Source organism: Neolamprologus multifasciatus, chromosome 14 (assembly GCF_963576455.1).
Source record: "Neolamprologus multifasciatus chromosome 14, fNeoMul1.2, whole genome shotgun sequence".
Classification (NCBI taxonomy): domain Eukaryota; kingdom Metazoa; phylum Chordata; class Actinopteri; order Cichliformes; family Cichlidae; genus Neolamprologus; species Neolamprologus multifasciatus.
In genome coordinates, this window is record NC_140452.1 from 25318593 (window position 1) to 25341583 (window position 22991).

A 22991-nucleotide genomic window follows, 5' to 3' on the forward strand; every position below is an offset into this window, starting at 1 on the left:
AATGGATCTGCCTGAACTTTAGTCTGACAAAGCTACTGTAACTGCTTGATTTAGACGTGCTTAACATGACGTGACGGTACGTTTAGAAACCGGATCCTCTGGGTGATTTTCATTTGTTTGATTTAACTTTATAAGAGATGCACCAAAACAAACAGCAGAACTCATTTGTGGTTGCAAATATGTAAATAGAATAAAAACTTTAAAAGTGCATTACATTGTGCTGTTTTGGACTTTGGAATTGAAGGTTTAATCAAAAGATAAAAATTTTATTTTAAACCCCTTATAGCCCCACACGTGGGAAATTTTTGTAGCCCTCTGCATTTGATCCATTCACTCAGTGAAGCAGTGGGCAGCTGCCAAACCAGCACCCGGGGAGCAGTGTGTAGAGATGGCACCTTGCTCAAGGGCACCTCAGGGTAGCTGTTCGGTGGATTCAAACCCCTGCCCTTCCTGTCATGGGGCAACCTCTCTACCTACTGAGCTCTCACCATCCATAATTATAAAAATGTCAAAAAACCTGTACCTCAGTAAGACCACACAAAGCTTGAACGATAGCTATTTTATTAAGTGCATTTACGTACATAAACACACACTTGTATATAGTAAAAATAATTTTACACAAACCTAAAAAAAAAACAAAAACAAACAACAAACAAGTTTACCAAACAAGCATTATATACATCGGAAAAATACTGCACGTTTCATCTTAAACAATGACAAATAAACGTAAATCTGCAAAACTCAACAGTCGAAACTCTTAAACATTTGAGATCTGTAACAGGACAGAGCAGAGTAGCAAAGTTTGATGTACATGGAGAAGTCTCTAACAGGCAGTTTAAAACTGTTATTTTAATTCAGGTCTAATGTACCAATTGGGGTAATCATGCAGAGCCTGCAGGCTGAAAACATACTGGAGATTTTATATGTTTGACGTGTGAGTCTAAACTGCTTTAGAGTTGTGGTGTCCTTGTGGTTGAAAATCATATGTACTTTCATTGATATATATATATATATATACACTATTTTTATCCAATCCAATTCAAAAACAGCAGTTTATATACGTGTTCATACATGTATATATTTGAAAGACCATATGTTTTCTACATGTTTCTATTGTATGATACAGTGTATGGCTTGGCAGAAACATTTCCTTTGATCTTTGAAAAAACAAAATAAAGATGCAAGCTTATATGAGCAAATAATAACCACAGCTCTACAATCTGACTCCAAACTAAAAATAGAGGTGTTCTTGTCTAAACTTTACAAATCCGTCTCGAAATATGGCACTTACAGTTAGAAATGATTATAAAAAATATACTGCATTTGATATTATTTTATTTAAAAAGCTTTCCTCTGAGACCAAGAAGGCACTGTAACTGTTTCATATTACAGAGTTTTGGCAGTGAAGTAATGTATAATACAAAGATTCATAGACACCTTTTAATAAGGCATTGGTTGATATTTTGGCACCAACGATGACTGCTGAGATACACGTTAAGGCCGGACTGACCTTTTTTTTTTTTTTTTTTTGATTACTACTCCTTACGCTGCAGGCTGAAGGCAAAAGGTTTACCAGTGCAATCAGTATTTATGGAGATTTGCTCTCAGTATGGCACAATTTCCAGTGAACGAAAAACTCAATGCTACACTGGGTAAAAGCTCTAGGCCACTAACGTGAAGCCGACGATATAGCTAAAGCAACTGGCTCTTAACACCACACAGGCTTTTTTTACAGTGATCCTGAGGCACTATTTGTTTTCAGGTTGGCATTAGTCTTTGGTTTGTTCTTGCTTAGCTGGCTGTGTGAGTTTCTGACATAAGGAGTGGCAGCTCTCGCTCGGATCCCTCCACTGCTCCGGCTGGATTGTAACTTTCCGAACTGAGATCTTGAGGTTCCAGTTGGGGTGCTTCTCCTCCACTCTGCACCACCGCTGCTTTCTCAGCTAATCGCCTCATCCTCTCCTCTTCTTCAATTTTCAGTCGCCGCTCTTCAGCCTCTATTTCCTCCGTGGTGGGAATGGAGTTCTTCTTGGGTCTTCCCTTGGGCTTAGTCGGAGCCTCGTGACCTCCTTTGAGCACCTAGAATAACACACAGGCGGTCTTAGTGGACTCCTCTGGTGATAAATGGCAGCAGAAGTCAAAGGCAACGCTTGCTATTATAGTAATTAAGTGAAGACATATCGCTACTGGCTCCGCCTTGTGCACTCATTTATCTTTAACGATTTCAGGTCTTTTTTGTTCTCTCAGTTGTTGACCCTTCTACAAAAAGTGTTTGCTCTCACTGCCGTCATCATCAGTCACACTACACTCTGCCTCTCCGCACCCTCCACTTCCTTCCATGTTGCTATATTTACTTAATATTGTAGCATAAAATAGTAGCAGCAAACATTTCTAAAAACGGTGGTGTACAATGAAAACAAAATAATCCAAAATGAAATATTATTGGCCTGCATGCAAAAAGCATTCCTAACAACACATTCAGTTTTTGTACTTAATTACAGATAATCCTTTTTCTCATAAAAGAATCAAACAACATTTAATCAAAATGCTTTTGTCCAAATAATCTGAATTTAGATTTGATTTACCCAAAACTAACATTGCCTTTGGCTTCAGTATTATTACTTTATTGGCTCATTTTGGCAAAGAAGATCATACACATTATTGCCAGTTGCAGTGTTAGTATAAAATGTTGTGATTTTTCCAATTCCACTACCGACGGCCTGTCCAGTTAAGAGTATTTGTTGAATCTGACTTGTACAACTAAAAACACATCAAGCTTTACTTCAGAACTTACCATTTTCTTCCACTTCATACGTCTGTTTTGGTACCATGTCTTTACCTGAAGCTGTGTGAGACCAAGCGACTGTGCCAGGTCTAACCTGCAGAAGCACAAAAAAAAAACAAGATAAAGTTTACTTATGTGTATATTTTAGTGTGCTTGTTCCAGTACAGTCCTGGAACCTATCCAGGACATATATCATTACTGTTGGCATGCTTTAAACATCAGTTTCTCTTCTCACGAACACAAAAATGAAGAAATCTTGACACTAATTGTGCTCTGTGAATTATAGGCTATGATTTCAACTATATAATGCAATTTCATGCCTAAAGGTTCGCAACACTGAAAACTTAAAAAGAGCATTAGGCCACACTCTGTTTAAGCATCTCACGCCAGCGATTATATGCCAGGAACTCCAGTCTGACACTGTACACCTGCAGCCATCTATGCCGACATCGGTAATCCCATCATAGCGCTCGTAGCTGGATAATTGAGACCGTCGGAGAAAATTCTGAATGCATCCACCACATGTGGTGATCCATGACTAATAGGGCTATTTGTTGGTGTGTAATATAAAACCTCAGGAAGGGCCAGATAAAGTGGACAAGGCATCCATTAGTAGAAAAAAAAACGTTCTTTTTTTTTCTTAAATGAGATTTCCTCTTCCCTGATCTTACTCGAGGTCTTTAACAGCCAGATGAAGGATTTTTCACAACCAGCACCCCCCAGGGACAGGAGCTGACTTTCATTTGATGGTGATAGTGAAAACCAAGACAGCAAAAAAGAGAGAACAAAATCTAAAAAACAGAGCTACAGAAAAACAAATCCCTGAGATTCATGGATCTATCTGCATTACCTTATACTAGACAAGAAGCATGTGTGTGCGTGCGTGCCAGTGCGTCTAAAAAGACAAGACATAAGGGCAATTGAGCTGTCCATCAGATTTCTATAGATGTAGAGTAAAAACTGGAGGCTAGAAACAGTAATTGCAAAAAAAGCAAAACACCCAAATTATTTATAGTCATTAGTTCTCAATGGGGAAAAACCACACGCACGCAGCAGTACAAACAGTATCTGAGTCACTCCCTCCAGGCCACTGCTAGGCCGCCATTTTGTTCTGTTCTCACACTTTTCACGGGACTCCTGGGTGAAACTGAATACCTCTTAACAAGGGTGATGATGATAAAGATGACGATCATTAAAACACTTGTAATAATACTCTGAAGTGTTACAAAATCATTACCGCTCCGCGATATAAATACTTTAAAGTCTTTTTTTTTTCAGGAATATTTTTGGTTTTGCTTCTGTCCGCCCCCACGCATACTCTCAGTTCGAGACCACAGAGGTTCTTGGCCAAGAAAAGGGAAGAGGGAAGCTAAGTTGTCTTTGGATCATAACAAACCCAAGTGAGGCGCATGCCACACCTTTGATGTGGGGTTTTAAAAGGGGATTTTCTCTGTTGATGTTTTTCCACTAGCTGGGTGTTTAATTAATTTTCAACACAGTGTCAGAATCGGATATTTTGACAGGACACAGTATTTTGGCACAGTATTTCATACGGGTAGTTGGTTTTTGATCACTCAGTTGTACTCTGCCTCGGGGCTTCTGCTTAAGATGAGGCATGGCACCTTTCCAGCAGCTCCAGGCAGGCAAAGATGTGATACATTAAATAATGCATCGTGGGAGTTTTCCCCATGGAGAGGATGTAAATGGAATGACAAATAAATCTGGTTTAATCCAAAAATGCTAATTTATTTTTAGATCGCACGTAGCACACAGTTACAAAGCAGAGTGCAACGAGGACGATGTGTTTGCAACATGTTCCTGCAAAGAGGAGCTATGTCAGTGAGTAAACAGGTGAACATGTTGCAGCAGTTATTTACGTTTTTATCACCACTCTCTATGCATATTAAAAAATGAATAAGGGGGTACAGAGGTGCACGAAATCTCTACGTGAAGGTTCACAAGCAGCTTAAAATTCCTGCTGCACATGTGAAGCTTCTTGGAGCGCTTTAAACAACATTTATGGCTAAATGCTCTTCTGGCTTATAATGGAAAAGCAGCCTGCAGGCCAAATATAAAGTCGAGCTCTACAGTTTTAACTGGAAAAAATACGGTCCCAAAAATGACCCGTAGAATGGAACTTAAGACACAGATATTACCATATAGATTACTTCATCTTATTGTAGAGAGCTTAATGCACTTTATGTACACCTGCAGATGTGTGAAATGATTGGCAGTAAATCAGTGTAATACATTTCTGTTTGCTTGTGTTGGCCACTGTCCCTGTTTCCCTGAATAAGGCAGTGTTTGGTTGCTGGGGCCTTTTGCTGTTCTAGAGCTCAGGGTTAAAACGTTACTCGTGTCTCAACTAGAACGCTGAGGTAATGCTTTGGCTTTGACGAATTCACATTACATGAGACATGCCCCACAGGATAAATCAAAACTTATGATGCTGGGTTAACCGCCACTTGATAATTGCATCTGTGGCTTTGTGGATGTGCTCGAGGGTGCGCACGTTATGCACTTTCAAATTTTGCTTCGTGTAAGATATGCAGGTTTTCAAAATACTATGGCTGAGTTGCACTTATATCACACTTGCTGCTGGTGCATTCTCATCAACTGCATGTAGTGGTTACCTCTGACGCTTCAGAGGTTTGATTTCTTTTATGCAAAATGTTGGTACGGATGAGGTGAAATCGTGACTTTGTTTCATTTATCGGCTTTTATGTTGAGTGTCGTTTCAGTCAGATTTTAGTGTCTGCACCGCACTGACCTATCAGGAGTGGACAAGTACTTCTGCTTCTGGAACTTCTTCTCCAGGCCCATCAGTTGCAGCTCAGTAAAAATAGTACGGCTGCGACGTGGCTTCTTTAGGCGGGGTGTGCTGCGCTCAGTCTCCGACTCGCTGCTGATGCTGAGGGGCGTCTGGCTGGGTGACGGCTCGGAGCCTCTGGGATGCTGTGGGGAAAGCAGTGGCAGATGTGGATGGGCAGCGCCCGGAGAGGACGGCTGCGGGACGTGAGCAGGCAGGTTGGGCGGCTGCCTCGTGATCACTGAGAGGAGCGGGTAGGCACGTAGTGACGAGGAGCCTGGACACAAACATAGAGAAATGCATTAAAGTCCAGTAGTTAGAATACACATCCTTCTGAATCACCGCAGCTTTCAAAGAGAGCTATTTTGAACTGCTCAGTCACCTCGGTTATACCATTATCGACCGCCTGTAATTGCTTAGACAGGTTCATTTTTAATTGGCCAGCGTTTGCCGTGAAAAGTGTTTTGGTTGTGACCTTCCTCATGTAGAGGGCTGTGATCCCAATGACGCAGGCTGTGTTTTACACTGATCCTCTGAACCGCTCAAATGACTGATTATTTTTCAGAGGTTGTTAAGCGCTAACTGCTTCCCAACACAAAACAACCACATGCACACCCACACACGGAGACGAGTGCGGGCACAATAAGCTGTAATAAAATCTAAAAACTAAATCAGACACCACTCAAATAATAAACTTTTCCCCTCTCTCATGTTCTCTCCCACTCTTGCAAACTACACACACACACACACACTTTTGCTCTCTATCAGAGAAGACAGAATCAGCAGACGCCAGAATCAATAAAAGCAGCACTTGTCTGGAGCCTATGGGGGAGAGATGGAGACCTGGAGGTTAGCACGGAGGATGCAGTGGGTCACGCAAAGCAAATATAATATCCGCCAGAGAAAAAAAAAATCTACACAGCTTTAAAAAGTAAAACCATTCCCTTAACCAGAAATCACACTCAATCTGAGCATGGTGCAGGCTGTAATGCACGGGCTGATAAGGAACAGTGGAAAGGACACAAGTGGTATTATGGGAGTAGATGAGGAAGATACGGAGAGGGATAAAATGCTCCAGTGGCAAGGAGAAACTAGCCAGTTGTCACACACGGAAACGCCCAGCATGTGTGTTTCTGGGTGCCTGTGGCAGATTCATCTTCTTTAGCTTCTTGTTAACCGATAGACAACCTCAACACAGTGAAATACACATGTCAGAGCTGACAGAAAGCATACTGTCTGAACTTTTTCTGTATGTTTTTTCAAGGTAAGTGAGAACAACAAGAAAATGAAGCACACTTTCTGAATCTTATGGTTAAATGAGTCATACATACAGAGACTTAAGCTATAAAATATGCATCAATTCAGTTAAACCTCACTGTTTAATTATTAATTAACAGCAAGCATGCCACATTTAAATGCATATACGCACAGGCACTGTTGCCTTCCAAACGAAGAAAGGTACATACACACATGACACTCTGCCTCAGGCTCATCATGACATCATGGTAAGACACTGAGGTCATCGCTAATCCTCCAATGTTAGATTGGTGGTATTGCAACAAGTCTAGACAAGAAGACCTCTCTTCTGTCCTTGTATGAGCTTGCCATATATTCATGTTTCTTTTACATGGTTTCTGTCTTTCGCTCTGTATCATATCTATGTTTGTTTGAGTGACTCATCAGAGATAATAAATACATCATACATATTTACTGAACTATAATTTACAGGAAAAGTGGACCGTGTCAGTCAGGGCTGTCCGACGAAAGAACACACTTTTGTTTGTCTTCACAACTAAAGAAAATTTTGTGTCAACAAAACTAAACAGTGTCTACCGAGAGTCCCCCAGAGGTGGGACGACAAACAAAGAATGGAGCAAAGAATGCTAGCCCTCATGGTGACTTTCCACTGACAGTAAAGCCATCCCTCTGACATGTTGTTGACAAGTGCCAGTGTCCTGTCAATAGTCTACAAATAAACTGTTTGAGTAGTTGCAAGAGCGCAGTTCAGCTCCATGCAAAAGCACACTGATACTCTTGATAATCACAGTTGGAATGCAGGCACTGGTACAAATGCTTGTAGTAACCATTACAGAAGACATACTTGCTAAGAATAGATCAAGAAGAGCAGTTTGTTAAGCACTCCTTTTGATACCAGCTGTTTTCTCTATTGATAACACGGTTATTATGACATAACACTTACTGAAAAAAAAAACTTTATTTTGCACTCATTTTCATTGAGTGAAGAGGAAGCGTGTTATTTTTAGAACTACACGGAAAATAGTTTTAATGCCACAATTTTAATGCCACAACCTGGAACTGCCTGATGCCTATCATAACATCTACACTCCTTCTGTCACTTGTTTTCTTTCCTCAATGGTGAGGAAGTATGGGTGAGTCATTGCTTTGCTATGACAAGTGTACGTGAGCATTTGACATGTTCTGCATATAAACTATCTGATGACATCTAGGATGTTGCTCAATTAATTGTCTTTCTTTTTTGCTTGTTTGCTTTTGTCCTCGCTCCTTGAAAACAAATCAAACACTGCTGGGGCAACGTGATGTAGTTTCTCTGTTTTCCTTCAGCCACAAATATTTAATTTCCATTGATGACTGATCATAGGAATTTAATGGTCCTTCTCGGAATGTGACAGAGAAAAAATGTCTTGTATCTTATTGAGCGTAACTGTGTAAAAGTGTTTTTTTGCTCTAAGAGAGTCAGCCCATCTATCAAAAAGCATTGCGTTAAATGTGCTAAGCATTTAGCCTGAAACCCGATCTACAGAGGTGGCAGCAGAAATTAGCCCGTAGCATCAACTACTTTTAGAGACAACTTATTACTTATCCTTTTTAGAAACAGAAAAATCTCATGGCTATGCAGGAATGACAAGGAGATGACAAGCTGTCAAACATTATCCTTAACGGAAGATTGAAGACGTGTGTGCATTTTCTCTTTGTGTGTATGCATACTCGCCTGTGTGTGCCGACATGGGTGTAATCATACTGCTTAACCTGACTTTATGCTTAATGGGAGACTTTATTGTCTGCAGCAGATTAAGTTTTAAGATGGGATAAAAACCCTTTTGCTCACTTGGATTTCTCCTATAAGCCCTCAGCCAGTGCTAAACCAGTATGCAGCAGCCCTTGGGCTTCACACACTGCTACTTTTTTTCTTTTTTTTTCATTATGTTGTCAGGTGAGATTACACCACAGTTGATCTTAATCTCTCTCACCTCTTCCAGAAAACACCACTAAAAGCCCTACCCTAGGTCCTGCTGAGAGATGGAAAGCCAAATGTAATATTGTAAGCTGCCATTCTGCTGCTCACTGCTCAGCACAAGGTCAAGGCTCATTATCTCAGATCCCTCTGTAACTCACATGGAACAAATTCTATGAATACTGTACACCATTAAAAGCTCAGTTTATTTAACATTGGGAGGGGGGAGAGGGGGAAGGGGGGTGAAGATAAAAAAACAACAACTCTCAGAATAAATGCACTGCGAACATTAAGGTGGTATGTTTGACTAACACTGGAGCAATTAGAAAAACAAAAAAAACAGTAAACTAACATCTCATTTGTCATCCTGCAGTCAACATTGATGGCATCACTGTCTTTCAGCGGCCTCAACTGGCAGCAGGAGGCTATAACATCTTTTCCTTCACAGAATGAAGAAGTCAACTTTCACTGTTAGGGGGGCCATTCAGCGGCCAGCCACCTCTCTTTGGCCCAGGACCTCTAAGCCTGCCAGCTTCCATATCAAGCTCTAAAAGCCATTGATGTTGGAGAATATACTGTGTCTAACACCCCCACAGCTACAAATAAGTAGTGGGCACAGTGTTCTGATATGCAGGGCGGGTTACACTATCCATCGGAACAGAGGGGTGCCAAAGCCCAGTCATAGTGCCCTCTAGCATACACCAACCATATCAGAGGGATGAGGGAATCGTTCCCCCTATTTTTATCCCCCCCATCGCTGTCATCATCAAATTGCAGTGGCTATTATTTCAGACTCTAGAGCAATTATCTTAATGGTTACCAGAGCGTGCAGTAGCCTTTGAGTTGTTGTGATTCAGTGGAAAATACAACTTAAGAGTCAACAAAAAAGTTGTGTGTTTGTGAAATGTAACATGACGTACCTTCTGAGATCTGTCAAACTGTAGTTTGGTTCAGCGACTACAAGACACATTTAAGGGGCTATTTTCAAACTAACTTCAAATCAATGGTCTTCAAATCTCTATCTATCTATCTATCTCATTTCAGCAGCATGAGCATGAAATACTAAAACACACTAAAATAACCTCAAAAAGAGCCACGGTTATTTGTTTAAGTCATATAATTTAGCTCTATATTTCCTTCAGTATTGGTCAAAATACATCAGTACACTGTATTATTATTATTAGAAGCATCATTATTATTATTAATAATAATAATAATAATTATTATTATTATTATTATTATTATTATCATTAGTGTCTTGTTTCCTACAACTTTTTCCATGTTATTACATCTAGATTTCTAGCAACACATAATCATTTATCATCATTTAATCTGTAAATACCCACCGTGTAAGGGACATTAAGGGCAGCATTTGGCAAGCCAGAAAACTCATATTCATCAAAACAAATGGGATAAAATAGACTGAAGGTTGGCGCTTAGTTATGACGGGTTTCTAGCGTTAGATTTTTCTTTATCGTTTACTTTATCAGCTGTACTCTTCGTTGACTTATCAGTTCAATCATTTATCCGCTCGATAAAAAAAAAGTTCTTAAGCATCATTGAAATTCACTGACGAATGCACTTGAGTTTCAACACCAAACACTTAGCTGATATGAAACGATTTATCATGTAAAGTTTAGAATGATAAAGATGAAGTCACTGTTGTAGCAATAATAGAAAGTCCAGACTAAATGTGATTAAACGACACTAGAAAACAAATATGCAAGCCTTCAAAGAGATATGAAATCTGGCAATGCAATCATATATGTATATATATATTTTTTATTTGTACTATTGTATCAAATCAATTATCTATCTATCTATGATCATTAAAATAATAATAGAGTAACTGAACACAATGTGGAGCTATACATTACCATATTGTTCTGTCAACACAGACGCATAATCCTCATCACCATTGAGTGTATGTCGAGTTGTACCTGCCTAATATACCTCAACCTGTGTACAGGAAATAACAATTCACCAATCACGCGACATTTAAATATATCATATTATTCTGATTATTATTTAAATTTTAAAAATCGATTACAGTACCGAAATACTATGTAAGTGTTTCCATTTTATGCGTAAAATTATCTGCAACCTACTAATGAGTGCGCCTCACATATATTTTAAAAATATCTGTTTACTTTATTTCTTTCTCAAGCAGACGGAAGAAACGTCTTACCCGAACACGAATGAAGAGGCTTTGGTCGAACAATGAGTGAAGGACACACCGAGTAGAGAGAGAGTTTCTCAAAATAATCACATGTCTCCTTCGAGAGGATCTCGTCAATCATGAAAGTCTTGTAGCGCCGCCTGGCAGCTTTCAGCTGCCCAGGGGAGGAGAGCCTCAACTCGGCTTGACAGTGCATGATCTGTCCCTGTGCGTCGTGCGCAATCGTCGCTGCACAAAGTCTTCAGTAATTTCTAAGCATATGAAGCTTCAACCGTCTTTAAAGCCGACTGTTGGAGTTCATGCGTTAAAACAACTCATTGCTTATCTTTAAAAATGAAGTTTAGCTTTCCCTGAAGTGTCCCGGTGAGGATCGCTAGCCTTTAACTTGAGCTGCGCAGAGCTGTACAGCGGTAATGAACTCACTACAATCTGTGCTCACACCCACTGCTATATAAACCATCCCTTAACACAACTCTGCTGCTCTCTCTCTCTCTCTCTCTCTCACACACACACACACACACAAACACACACGTACTGTACATACAATACCTCATGCCCGCATAAAAACTTGTTTCTCTCTCAGCTTTATTTTGCGGACTAGCCCACAACTTAGAGCGCAAGAGTAAAACCACAGTTTCCAAAACAGAAACTAATATCATCATTAGAGCTATACTATTAAAATGATATTAATATACCTATCAAACTCATACATTTAATATTATTAGCAGTGTTTCAGGTCAAGTAATAGACCTCGGTTTTCAGGCTAAGATTATTTATTAACACAAAACTGGTGCCGCTTCATGATTCACATGAAATCATTTGTAATTGTCTTTAGCTGTAGACTAGTGTGTAAGGATCTGTCCGAGAAACAGCATGCGGTGTAGTCTATTCAATAGTTTGTTTTATTCACTCTTTCACAGGCTATAACCTCGGAGAACCATAAGCTCATTTATGTGGGAATGTTGGGATAACTTTCTTTCTTTCTGTCTACATTATACGTTTTATACAACATACAGTTATGTGGTTTGTTAGTTCTTTAAAACTATTTAATTATTTATATACACCGCAAAATCATTTTCATTTTTAACAAAACAACAGCAACAACAACCGTAATAATAATAATAATAATAATAATAACAATAATAATAATAACAATAATAATAATAATAATGGCACATAAAATATATTTTACGTTAAAACGGTAAACACAAGAATTTATGCTATAACGGACCCCAAACCTTTTGTGGTTACAGGCCATGTCAGTTAACTTATAGTCGTTATTCATATCGCAAACAAGCTGCGGCAGGTGTAATTTATCACAAATCAGCATGCATGGCAGGATCATACACAAAAAGTCTTATTAACAGTCACTTTTCAATAAAATTGGCTTCCACAGAATAAAAACACCTGTATGTTTATTCCCCATCCTTGTTCCTGCTTGGCACAGAATTCGTTTGGTTCAACGGTGAAATCTATTTTAAGAGAAGTATCTGTCATTAAGCTCGACTAAAGGTAGGATGAGTGTCAGCCACGAGCTGACAGCTCTGGCATTAATGCGTGGAAGGCTACAGGCACGTCCAACTCGCACAAACTAATCTCTGCATATATTCTCAGAGTGTTTTATTTCCCTGTAATCTTCATTTAAGAATTGTTATAACACAGAAAAGAAAAGACAAAATCTAATTTTTGGCTACTCTTTTGTTTTTAAGTCCACTAACGAATAACTGTTTAAAAGAAATAAGTTTAAGAGTGCTTGCTGCATAATTTGATTTGGTTTTTATTTATTTATTTTTTTTGTGTACGTTATGAATGCAATAGAGTGAACAACAGTCTTCTGGCGAGAAAGGCTAGTACAGATAGAGTTTCAAACTGTCCGAAAAACTTCGAAAAGTCGGTGTCCGGGGGAAACAATTATCACAACAGGAAATAAACTGAACCCGGTGGCAACTCGCACCTCCACAGCCGCCGTGTCTGTGTGGAGGGGAGAAATGTGGGACCTCTGCACGGGAAGCTCAGCTTTCTTTTTCAGAGGATTGATTTTCTTGATCAAAGAGGAGATGGAAACAACTGCTGAGGTGTCCGAAGAACACGTTTTACTTTTTAAGTCGTTGATGCACGAAAGAAAGAAGAAAAGTCTTCTCTGGTGACATAATTTCTGAATATTTAAATGTATTTAACTTTACTTGCGATTGCAAATAACAACAGTAATATTAAAGTCAAATGGGATTCAATACAATGAAGGGAGTGGAGGTAGATTTAGTCCCCGGTGAACCCAGCAACCTGAGGTGGTGCCAAGCTCCTGCAGTCACGGCTGCAGGCATCTTGTCAGATGGGGTTTGCATTGCGGGGCACGGCTACAGGGGAGGCAGGGTCCCTTGGTGTTTGGAAGCGGATCATTTCAGGAAGCACGCTTCTATATAAGTCCACACAGCAGCGGCTACCGAGCGGCCTCTCTAATCCGCCCGCTCCAGAGCTGGAGACGCCAGGCAGATCAACCAATTAGAAGAGTTATGCCGCAGCCCGAAGCGTAATAAAGGCCTTCCTAGTACTGACACCGAACAGAGGATACTCTCTATTAGAGCGATTTGGGAGCATCAGGATGCAATCGGACGATAGGTAGATTACAAGCAAGTCAGAGCTTAGTTCAGAGGGTGCAAATACAGCTCTACTTTTGGACTCTGGGAGATTTACTGAGGGATCTAGTTGTCGATATTGCGCGGGAGCCGCTGTTAGTGTCGTAAGCGCTTTCGGAAGGGTAATTATGACCTCTATACAGACATTAAGTATACAGACATTAAATTTGACGACCACTGCACGAGAAACAGACCGGGACACAAAGCCTGATCGCACCGTCAGATGGTAGGGATCAAAGTCCTACTAATTTTAAGTTGGAACAAGAAACTACCTTTCGTTTCTGCGAAGTCGCCCAAACCTGTGCCACTCGCTAAGGGTGAACAAGAACAAGAACCGGTTTCGTGGGACTCTAGCGAATAAGCAGTAAACCTAAACATAACTGAATGTAGTCAAGAGTACAGAATGAGTGTCAAACCTATGTATAGACTTGAAAGCATCATGAACTGAAAGGTCAAATAAGAGCTGATCATGTGGCTCAGTTATATTTACCACCTTAATTGATTCAATAAAAGGATGTGTGTGGCGCCACCTGTAGATTACTTCATAACCCACTGCACAAGCATATTAGTTACACGAGGTCCATTTATAGGTGCAGATAAGGCCTTGTGTGCATGCATTACAGCATGTAGCATCAACATACAATAGCCTACTTACGCAACTTAGCCACATACACAAAGAGCTGTAAATAGGTTCACGATGTAGAGCCAAGAGCCTAAAGTATTTGAGTTGTAGCCTGATGAAAGACAAGGCAGCAGTCAAATGAAAAGGGCTTTATAATAATAATGCAAATGTTCATTTTAAAACAGTCTTACACATAAGAGTAAAAAAAAAATTCTGGAAAAGAGCAAGGTTAGACGATGTTACAATCAGAAAAAGTCAGTGCCCTGTTGTAGTAAGTGGTGCTGGTGGAATCTGAAAGTTATTGTTCTTTTTTTGCAAAGTACCTGAAGATTTTTGTTTTTAACTATGGCAGCACCATTTAAATATTATTTGCATAACATAAAAAACTGCCCAATTTCTTTTTTTAATACTTTCCCCCCTCATATTCTAAAAATCGCTACTAATTATAGCTTTTGTCCTTGCTCTCATGACAAAATGACACCCTACAAAATATCTGCAACGTCTGTGATGAAAAGCTCACACGAAAGAAGAGTACAAATTTAAAAATGCCTTAAAAGTAAAATAAAAATAATAAAAAATGTGTCTAAGGCATGAGTTATTAAATCTTAAAACTGATAGGATCATTACAAACAACCTGAGTATACACAATAATTTTTTTCTACATAGGTCATCATCTTTAGAAAAGTGTCCTCAAATCTGAAGAACTTAAGTCTGTACAGAATTTTTTTTTTTTTTTTTTTTACATCTCAGTATCGTTGCCATCTATTGTCTTGGTAGCCACGGTTGCTACCCCTATCTTCATATGGTCTATTGCCGCCTCTGTTGTCATAGTGACGGTTGCCACTCCTGTTGCTCTGGTGTTGATGATGGTGGTGGTGGCTCTCTCGGCCGTGGCCGTGTTGCTGATGACGGCCAGAGCCCGGCTCCTCCGCATAGCGCTGGCTTCTGCCAGTGCTGTTATTCTGGGATGCGTGATGCCGATAGGGAGTATTGTCATGATGCCGTGAGTCACCACTGGCGGACTTTCCACCTCCAAACGTCTGCCGCTGCGGAGGTTTTAAGGAGCCGTTTAACTGGTCCATTTGCTTCATGTGAGTCTGCCACATCATGTTGTTCATCTACAAATGGAGGGCAAATAAAAAGTCCTGTTTTACACACGGCTTACATATCGACTTATTTGTTACACAATAACAGAGCTAGTTGAACATAAAAGAAGCCAAGTGCAATCCTTGAATAACGCATATGAATTCTGTCCATTATGGCAATGCAACGGTGTGACAATACAGTATTGTTTTTTTGAAATAGAAACTTACCATGGCATGCTTCTGCAGATTATCGGGAGAAGAAAAGGATCTCTGCATTTGGTGTGGAGGAGTATACGGTGGAGAGCTGAATTGGGCTGGGGTTCTGTAAGAGTGTGGAAATAGCAATTTATAAGGGTCTTCAAATAAGATCAACATTAAGTTTTTATTAGAACTTTTTCTATTTTGCTTTTCTACTTTGAGCACTTAAAGCCCTTTTTACTACAAGCCTCATTCACCTATTCATACACAAATTCATGAGTGCTTTGGTCCTAACTAAGCAACACACACTCTGGATGCATTGGGGGAAGCTCAGTGCTTAGTGTTTTGCCCAAGGACACTTCAACATGAAGACTTGAGTAGCTGGTGATTGAACCGTCGACCTTTGGATTTCCAGATGACCCGCTCTATCTCCTAATCCACAGCTGCCCCAACAACTTACAGTAACTATTGTAGTTGAAGGGATCAGTGACTGAGGAGAACTTCAGTGACTACGTAAACTTAGAACTACTAGAAGGTTCTACCAAAGCTGTTAGTTACTGCAAGGCTATAGGACAGCACCCATGACCACATAAGTTATTTTTAACAAAATTATATTATATTATTATAATTTATTATAACTAGTTTTGCAGGATGAGCCAAAAAATTCTATTGGGAGTACTTCACTGACACATTCATATAAAAATGAATCTACCTCTAACAAGAAAATAACAAAAAGCACTACAAAACATTTCGCAATTTATAATTTGCTTTTCTTTTAGAAAAAGATTGCGGAAAGAAAATTTCACTAGTTGACTAATTTTAAATTAACAAAATATTTAAATTGAAAATTGAAATTAACAAAACATTTCAAATTGACCAAAATCTGATGCATGAGGTTAAAAACTGGTTTTAAAAGTAGTGCAAAAGTATGCAACAGCTATTTGAAACAGCTAGCTTCCTTCTTTAATGATTACATCATACTTCAAATGCTGCCGAAGTGTGTGACACTTTGTGCCGCAATACACGCCCACAATATCAGATTCATTTGCCAAGTGTGGGTAATGTTGGCAGTGCCAGCACCAGCCCCTCCCATTGCACGCTAGCACTGACACACCTGTGCAGAATATCATTAAACATCACTCCAGTTTAGTGGCTATGCCTGCTTACTCAGATGCAGCATGCATACAAACATTTTCACTCATTTTCTACGTAATCCAGACGTACACCAGTTTGCGCGGCTGTCATCTGTATACTTTGCACCTTGCTTATTAACAACATCTCATAGAGAGACAGATGGGGAGAGAGAGAGGCTGATGTCTAATGGGAATGAAAGCAAATGACACAGTACGTTGATTAAATAAGAACATATATGTTTCTGGCACCAACAGCAACATGTAAATGTCTACTAACTTAGTCGTGTGCACTCCTGTTTTCGTCTTCTCCAAGTGTAATAAAAATTATAAAGGTATGTGACTGGCTGGGACAATTCTTAGAATATTAGGGTCATTTTCTCGTTTCCATTATCTACTCACAAACGTGTTTTCCTGAAGTGATGTAATGGAATAAGGCAACAATGACCAGTTCATGGTTTCCATGTGTTTACATCTGCACTTTGACAGACCTGTGCTGATGACTATATTCCTGTCACATGGACCACGTGGCATACATTTAGAGTTTAAATATACTATTATCTTGAGGAAATTTTCGCCTCTACTACTGTGGAAGGATATATTTGTGACAGATTAGAAATTATCTGATGACTGTGATATCCAAAAGAACTAGGCATCACAAACATGAGCTTAACTCCATTTTCGCTTCACTTTATAACTGAAAGATGCTGCTTTCACCAAACTAGGATGCTTTAACTTGCTAATCAGCATAGGAAGACATTTTAATGACTATTATTCATTCCATTTTACAGCCATACAAAAAGCAAAAGGGTCGTAAATCTTATATACACTTATGATTGAATAATGTTTTTGAATTCTTTGGTTCAACAGTCAGCCTGTTTTGAACAGCCTACACAATTTTTATTCATTTATTCATTAACTTTATCATTCAAAGCTCAGGTGCTATAGTAATGGTGACTTGAAGCACCTGACTTAATTCTACTACATCACAACTGTAGTTAAGTGTGACTCCAAAGTACTGATTTGTTTTGTTTTTTGTTTTTGTTTTTTTTTGGGGGGGGGGGGGGGGGGGGGGGGGTTGGTGACATGTTACCACAGTCTCAATGGACTTTATTTTTTTATGAATATTTTAATACTTGACAGTAAACCTTGTTAGTCTTTCCTCTTATTGACAGCATGTGAGCATCTTAATTGGTACAATAAGATGATACCTTTGATGCTGTGAGACACTCTCTTACCTCTGGCCATGGGGATTTGGGGTACTTGCAGGACTTGAATTCTGTGAGTTCCCTGGATTGCTGCAATGACTGCTGCCTATGAACGAGCAAAACAAAATTTATATTAAAAAGAAGAAAGCACACATATACTTGATCCATACCAAATGAAATGACAAACACACTCTTTAAGAAAAACAAATATCATTTCAGTAATCTTAATATATTAGTAATATAGCAAATGCATGTATGCCATTAGGTTACTATTGTTGTTTTGTTACAATATAAAAAAAATTAAACTTAAAATGAATTGAATTAAACTCTTTCCCCTAGCTCCTCCTACAAGTGTTAATTAATCTAGATGAAAATGATAAGAAAAACTACCAAGGATACCAAGACTATAAACATCTATATAGCTGTTGGGAATTATTTTTAAAATACTTAAATCCTTACAAATCATATATATTACATATAGTAGCTGACCTAAAATGAATGGCTAAATTGTGGCTATGTTACGTGCATGTTTTTGTTTGTAAATCAATTTTAAGTGCAGTGACATTTTTGAGGTCACTGGAACGTGTTCTTACGCATATATGTAAATAACTGTTGATCAAAATGTGACACCTATAGAGTCTGCAATTGACTACTTTGTCTTATACAATGACTCACGAAGCAAAAGAGCAATAAATATATAGGATATAATTCACATAGAATTAATAATATTTATCAATATAAAAATATAAAGTTAACATATGTCTGTGTTTTCATACATGAGCAAAGCACCGGACACTAGTTGACACAAATTCATGCAATTATATAAAAATCATTTTAAATGACCCTAAACACTGACAAGCATAAAAAACTAAGTATACTTTATACACACACTACCCTGTAGCTTTTAATGATATAGCATATTGTATTACTAGATTTACAATTAAATTATGTGAAAACACCTAACTCTCCAAAGTACTTAACCAAAGCTTTAAAATAAATCTTTGTGGTGTAAATGCCACTAACATTTTCTTTTTTGTCATCAGCCCTTTAACGAGTGTTTGTTATCATCAGTGTTGGGGAGTAACGGAATACACGTACAGGCATTATGTATTTAAAATACAAAATATGTGTAACTGTATTGCGTTACAGTTACCGTTTAAAACGGTGGTATTCAGAATACATTTACTTTGTTGAATGGATTACACAGCGGTCTTTTCCTGTTTCATATGTTAGGCTATGCCCTCTCTAGTTTTGCTAATTCCACACCGGCGAAAACCCAAACAAAACATGCATTAAGAGGCTCTAATGTCTGTGTCTCAATCCCACGGCCCATGTCACCTCTACTTGCTGCCCGCACAATAGGGCTGCCACGATTAGTCGACTACTCACGATTACGTCAACGACTAATTTAATAGTCGACGCGTCGTTTGAAGCTTTGTAAGATCCCAAAAGACGCAGGAATAAGTAGTAGGATTTAAGAGTGTAATAACGGACTGAAACAGAAGATGGCAGCACTGCATGTACAAGGATGCCAGCTGCTGTTAAACCCCGAAGAAGAAGAAGTAGCTTTGTCCCAGAATTCATAGCGCAGCCCAGCTCAGTTTCCAACAATGGTGGCAGCTAGTTAGCTTTAATATTACTCTTATTATTCTTTATGGGTCACAAAATAAACGTTTAACATATTTTCAGGCGAGACTGTAACTGTGTAAACCTCAAATATCTGCTCAGTTTATCAAGACACCACATATTTTCAAAAGCGCTCCGAAGTTTTCGGAGACGTCTGTTACCCACTAGCTCGATAGCTAGCCGGGGACAAGGCTCACTAGAGCCTGTGAGAACACCAGACTCCCGGCAAATCGTTTTCAAACCCACCGCCGTCTTTCGCTACTCAGGTTAAACATGATATATAATTCACTTAGATAACTTAAAAATGTTATTGTTTGGCTTTTTTTTAGTATTTTATTTGCTCCTGAGTAAATCAGTTTGGCTGAGATTAAAGTTATAGTTTTTACACAGCTGAATAAACGTCAAGCAGACAACTGATTATCAGAAGTGTGAGATGCTCGAGAATATACTCCGGTGTCCCGTTATATTTTAAATAGCAAGGAGTTTATTAAACTTCACCGAAACAATCTGCAAATTTTATTAAAATTTAATAAACCATCAACTTGTCTTTATTTTTAGTTAGCACATACCTTAAACACTTAAAGCTGTAAGATAATGATAGTTATATAAGAGCAGATGCATGCTGGTGCAATAAGCCGTATGTTTTACGTCCAATGGATGCATGATCTGATTAGTCGACTAATTGCAAAAATAATCGGTGACTAGTCGACTAGTAGACGTTATGTGTCTGTGAGCGAGGGAGGGGAAAAAAGGAGAGTCGAAAAGTACGAGTTGTCACCGAGCAGAAACGTGAGATGGAAGCATGTAAATATAATAATAACCACTGAAGCCAAAAAGAGTGCCTGACGAGCCCAGTTGTAAGTAAGCTATTAAGACTCAACTGTACACTGTGTTCACGTTTTCCTCCGAAACAATAAGTTCAGTTGGAGCAGCCTTTCAACGCCTCTCTCTGTCTCTCGCTAGCAAAAGTTGACCCAGACAACAAAGTAAAGCTAGTTTTCGGCTACGAGCCCGACACACAACCCGACGTATTAGCCAGAGGTCCCTTTACTATGGTTCGGAGCCGCAGACCTGTTTTATATACATGCGGAATAGTTTTCCATATGAGATTGCTACTAAAAGTGCAGCCTTACCTAATGTCCACCCTACTGTTATTTATTTTATATTAAGATTTACATCTAGTTGGTATTGGTATGGCGAGCAACCTTCAGTAATAGTAATAAATCACACAGCAATAGTACATTCATGTAGTTGTAAAAAGCATGATAATATATTAAGTAATCCAAAGCCTGTTTGCTTTACATGTGAAATTGAAGTTATATTTGAACACGCCCAAACGGGCTACTGGCTTGACAGCTAACATGTTTTTTTACTGGTCCTTGGCTGTCGGGCATTTGGTTAAGTCGCAAAGGTTTTGGAAAATTGGGATGGGTTATGGGGGGGGTTTTCTTCACTAACACTGCCAATAAACATCTGATGTGCCAAGAGGAAATACATTTTTTCCATGTGAAGTAATATTTTAAAGGGACAGGTTTGTCTTTGCTCTGGGCTTTAGAGGCAGTTATGCATCTAAATAATATTGGTTCTTGTTGCCTAGTTTTGCAGACATCTGCATAAAAATGTATGGCTTCTTATGAGCACAATCAAAGTAAACACCACGTGAAATTGTGGTGCTTTACATGCAAAATACCACATGTGGAAAGCACAGTGTGTGAGCAGTTTTAGACAGGAACTAACTACCTTTGCTCATTTTTTTAACTTAAAATTTTAAAAAATAAAGAAATAGTAAAATAGTTTACCCGAGTTTAGTCTTGTGCATTTGTATTCCTTCAATTAATTGTAATGAAACAATCACAAGTGATGTTGGCTACCATGTTTATTGCCAACTATGTTTAGAGGCGTTAACGACCCAAAACGCTACAGCTACACTATCTAGTAAAATAGTTGCATACCCAAGTGCTGATTTACATGGTTAAATATAAATATATACTAAAAATAACTTTCTGGAGGAAAATTTTCAAACAAGGCAGGCTGCATTTCGGAGTGAGGTAGAATTATATAAGTCAGACAATGCAGTGAAAAAGAAGTGATACAACTTTTAACTATACTGCCTCGTCCTAGTATCTTGTCTGAAAAGACATATCTTTATATGTTAAAAAGTCAATGCACATTCCATTCTAAGGCTGAAACCCTCTGGTTTTCTGTAGACTTGAGTGATTTAATTCAACTATTAAGTCGCTCAAGGTTTTGTCTCACTTCTATTCCTTCTAACCTACTATGCACACCGACAACTGTGCACAACACCGAAACCAAAGAATCCCTATCGGGTGTAGGGTGTGGTGGTTACTGTACATGGGACATTACTTTTCAGTAACACTAACAGTAGTTTACTCAAGTACTGACGCCTACTTCTTTACGTGAAATATGATGGTCGCAGCTTTGTCTGTGATAGCTGTTTAGTTACTTATTTCTGGATAGTCAAACATTAACTGAAACGTTCAGTGTTGAAACCACATAAATATGCACAAAACACGTTAAAATATTTACGTCATAATTCAAAGCAACAAAAATGCCAGCTCACCTGATCTGAACTGCACATGGATATTTCTCCCAAACAGCATGGTTCCGTTTAGTAGTTGCACGGCGTAGGGCACGGACACGTCATGTTTGTATACGGCAAAACCAAATGTCTTCTGTCTCCCATCCGAGTCCTTTGGAATTTTGGTTTTGACAAGAGGTCCTGCCTGCAGAAAGGATCAACGAATTTCGTAAACAAAAGCCTGTGATCAACAGCTAAAGCTAACGACAGCTAACTAGCTAGCTACTGTCATTCGAGGGTGAAAAACCACTACACACAACGCATGTGTAAAACACCAAAAGACGTAAACGAGACACATTTGTTACCGCACAATACAGCTTACAGCTCCACGTGTTAGTACATTCCGGTCACTTTATTTGTACGTGGTTTCTGTGCCACTAGCTAGCTATTATGCTAACAACAGTTTCTAGTTTTGTGCATAAATGGCGAAAGCAGCACCTGTAAAAACAACTCGAACAAAAGCTCCTCCGTCACTTTAGTATCTAGGTTTCTTATGAAGACGGTGCGGTCCGTTTCCTCCTCTATTCCCATTGTATTTAAGCAAATCCCAAACCCCTGTTAGCAACACAAACGCTAAAGTCCAGCCAAATTCCACTGCGACACACAAAAAGCGGAAGGCCAATCTTGCCGTAAAGTAAAACGCGTTATCCTTTCAACGGCGCTTTCACGACATCCACATACTTTTAATTTCGGGCCTTCACAACGTATATTTTAAAACATTCTAAATTAATATACATAATAAAATTTTAAATGTAACGTATTATATGGCACTTCTCAACAAAAACACACACCAGGAGAGCTGCTGAATTAATGCAGATTTTATACAAAATTAAGAGTGATATAATTGATCTTTCGAATAACTGGCTTGGAAATCGCTGCACGTTAAATTATAATCGATTTTGT

General features: G+C 38.9%; 2 protein-coding genes across 2 annotated transcripts; both read right to left on the reverse strand.

Annotated features, from left to right (window-relative positions):
• Positions 1-1539: 1539 nt before the first annotated feature.
• Positions 1540-11501, reverse strand: barx2 (BARX homeobox 2). Its single transcript, XM_085130454.1, has 4 exons — positions 10997-11501; positions 5556-5871; positions 2795-2879; positions 1540-2079 (listed from the first exon to the last, which is right to left on the reverse strand). The coding sequence occupies exons 1-4, from the start codon at positions 11181-11183 to the stop codon at positions 1792-1794; spliced, it is 876 nt and encodes a 291-aa protein (XP_084986580.1). The 5' UTR covers positions 11184-11501; the 3' UTR covers positions 1540-1791.
• Positions 11502-12771: 1270 nt separating this feature from the next.
• rbm7 (RNA binding motif protein 7) lies at positions 12772-22733 on the reverse strand. The gene is made up of 5 exons (XM_085130455.1): positions 22527-22733; positions 22071-22233; positions 17894-17969; positions 15556-15649; positions 12772-15360 (listed from the first exon to the last, which is right to left on the reverse strand). The coding sequence occupies exons 1-5, from the start codon at positions 22617-22619 to the stop codon at positions 14989-14991; spliced, it is 798 nt and encodes a 265-aa protein (XP_084986581.1). The 5' UTR covers positions 22620-22733; the 3' UTR covers positions 12772-14988.
• Positions 22734-22991: the final 258 nt, after the last annotated feature.

Excerpts from the sequence above, each read along its gene's own strand:
- rbm7 (XM_085130455.1), bottom strand. The coding sequence starts at position 22,619 with ATGGGAATAGAGGAGGAAACGGACCGCACCGTCTTCATAAGAAACCTA. Across the intron at positions 17,970-22,070 it reads CCATGTGCAGTTCAGATCAG|GCAGCAGTCATTGCAGCAAT; the intron begins GTGAGCTGGCAT and ends GCTCGTTCATAG. Across the intron at positions 15,361-15,555 it reads ATCTGCAGAAGCATGCCATG|ATGAACAACATGATGTGGCA; the intron begins GTAAGTTTCTAT and ends CTCCATTTGTAG.
- barx2 (XM_085130454.1), bottom strand. The coding sequence starts at position 11,183 with ATGCACTGTCAAGCCGAGTTGAGGCTCTCCTCCCCTGGGCAGCTGAAA. Across the intron at positions 5,872-10,996 it reads GCCTCTTCATTCGTGTTCGG|GCTCCTCGTCACTACGTGCC; the intron begins GTAAGACGTTTC and ends GTTTGTGTCCAG. Across the intron at positions 2,080-2,794 it reads GTATGAAGTGGAAGAAAATG|GTGCTCAAAGGAGGTCACGA; the intron begins GTAAGTTCTGAA and ends GTGTTATTCTAG.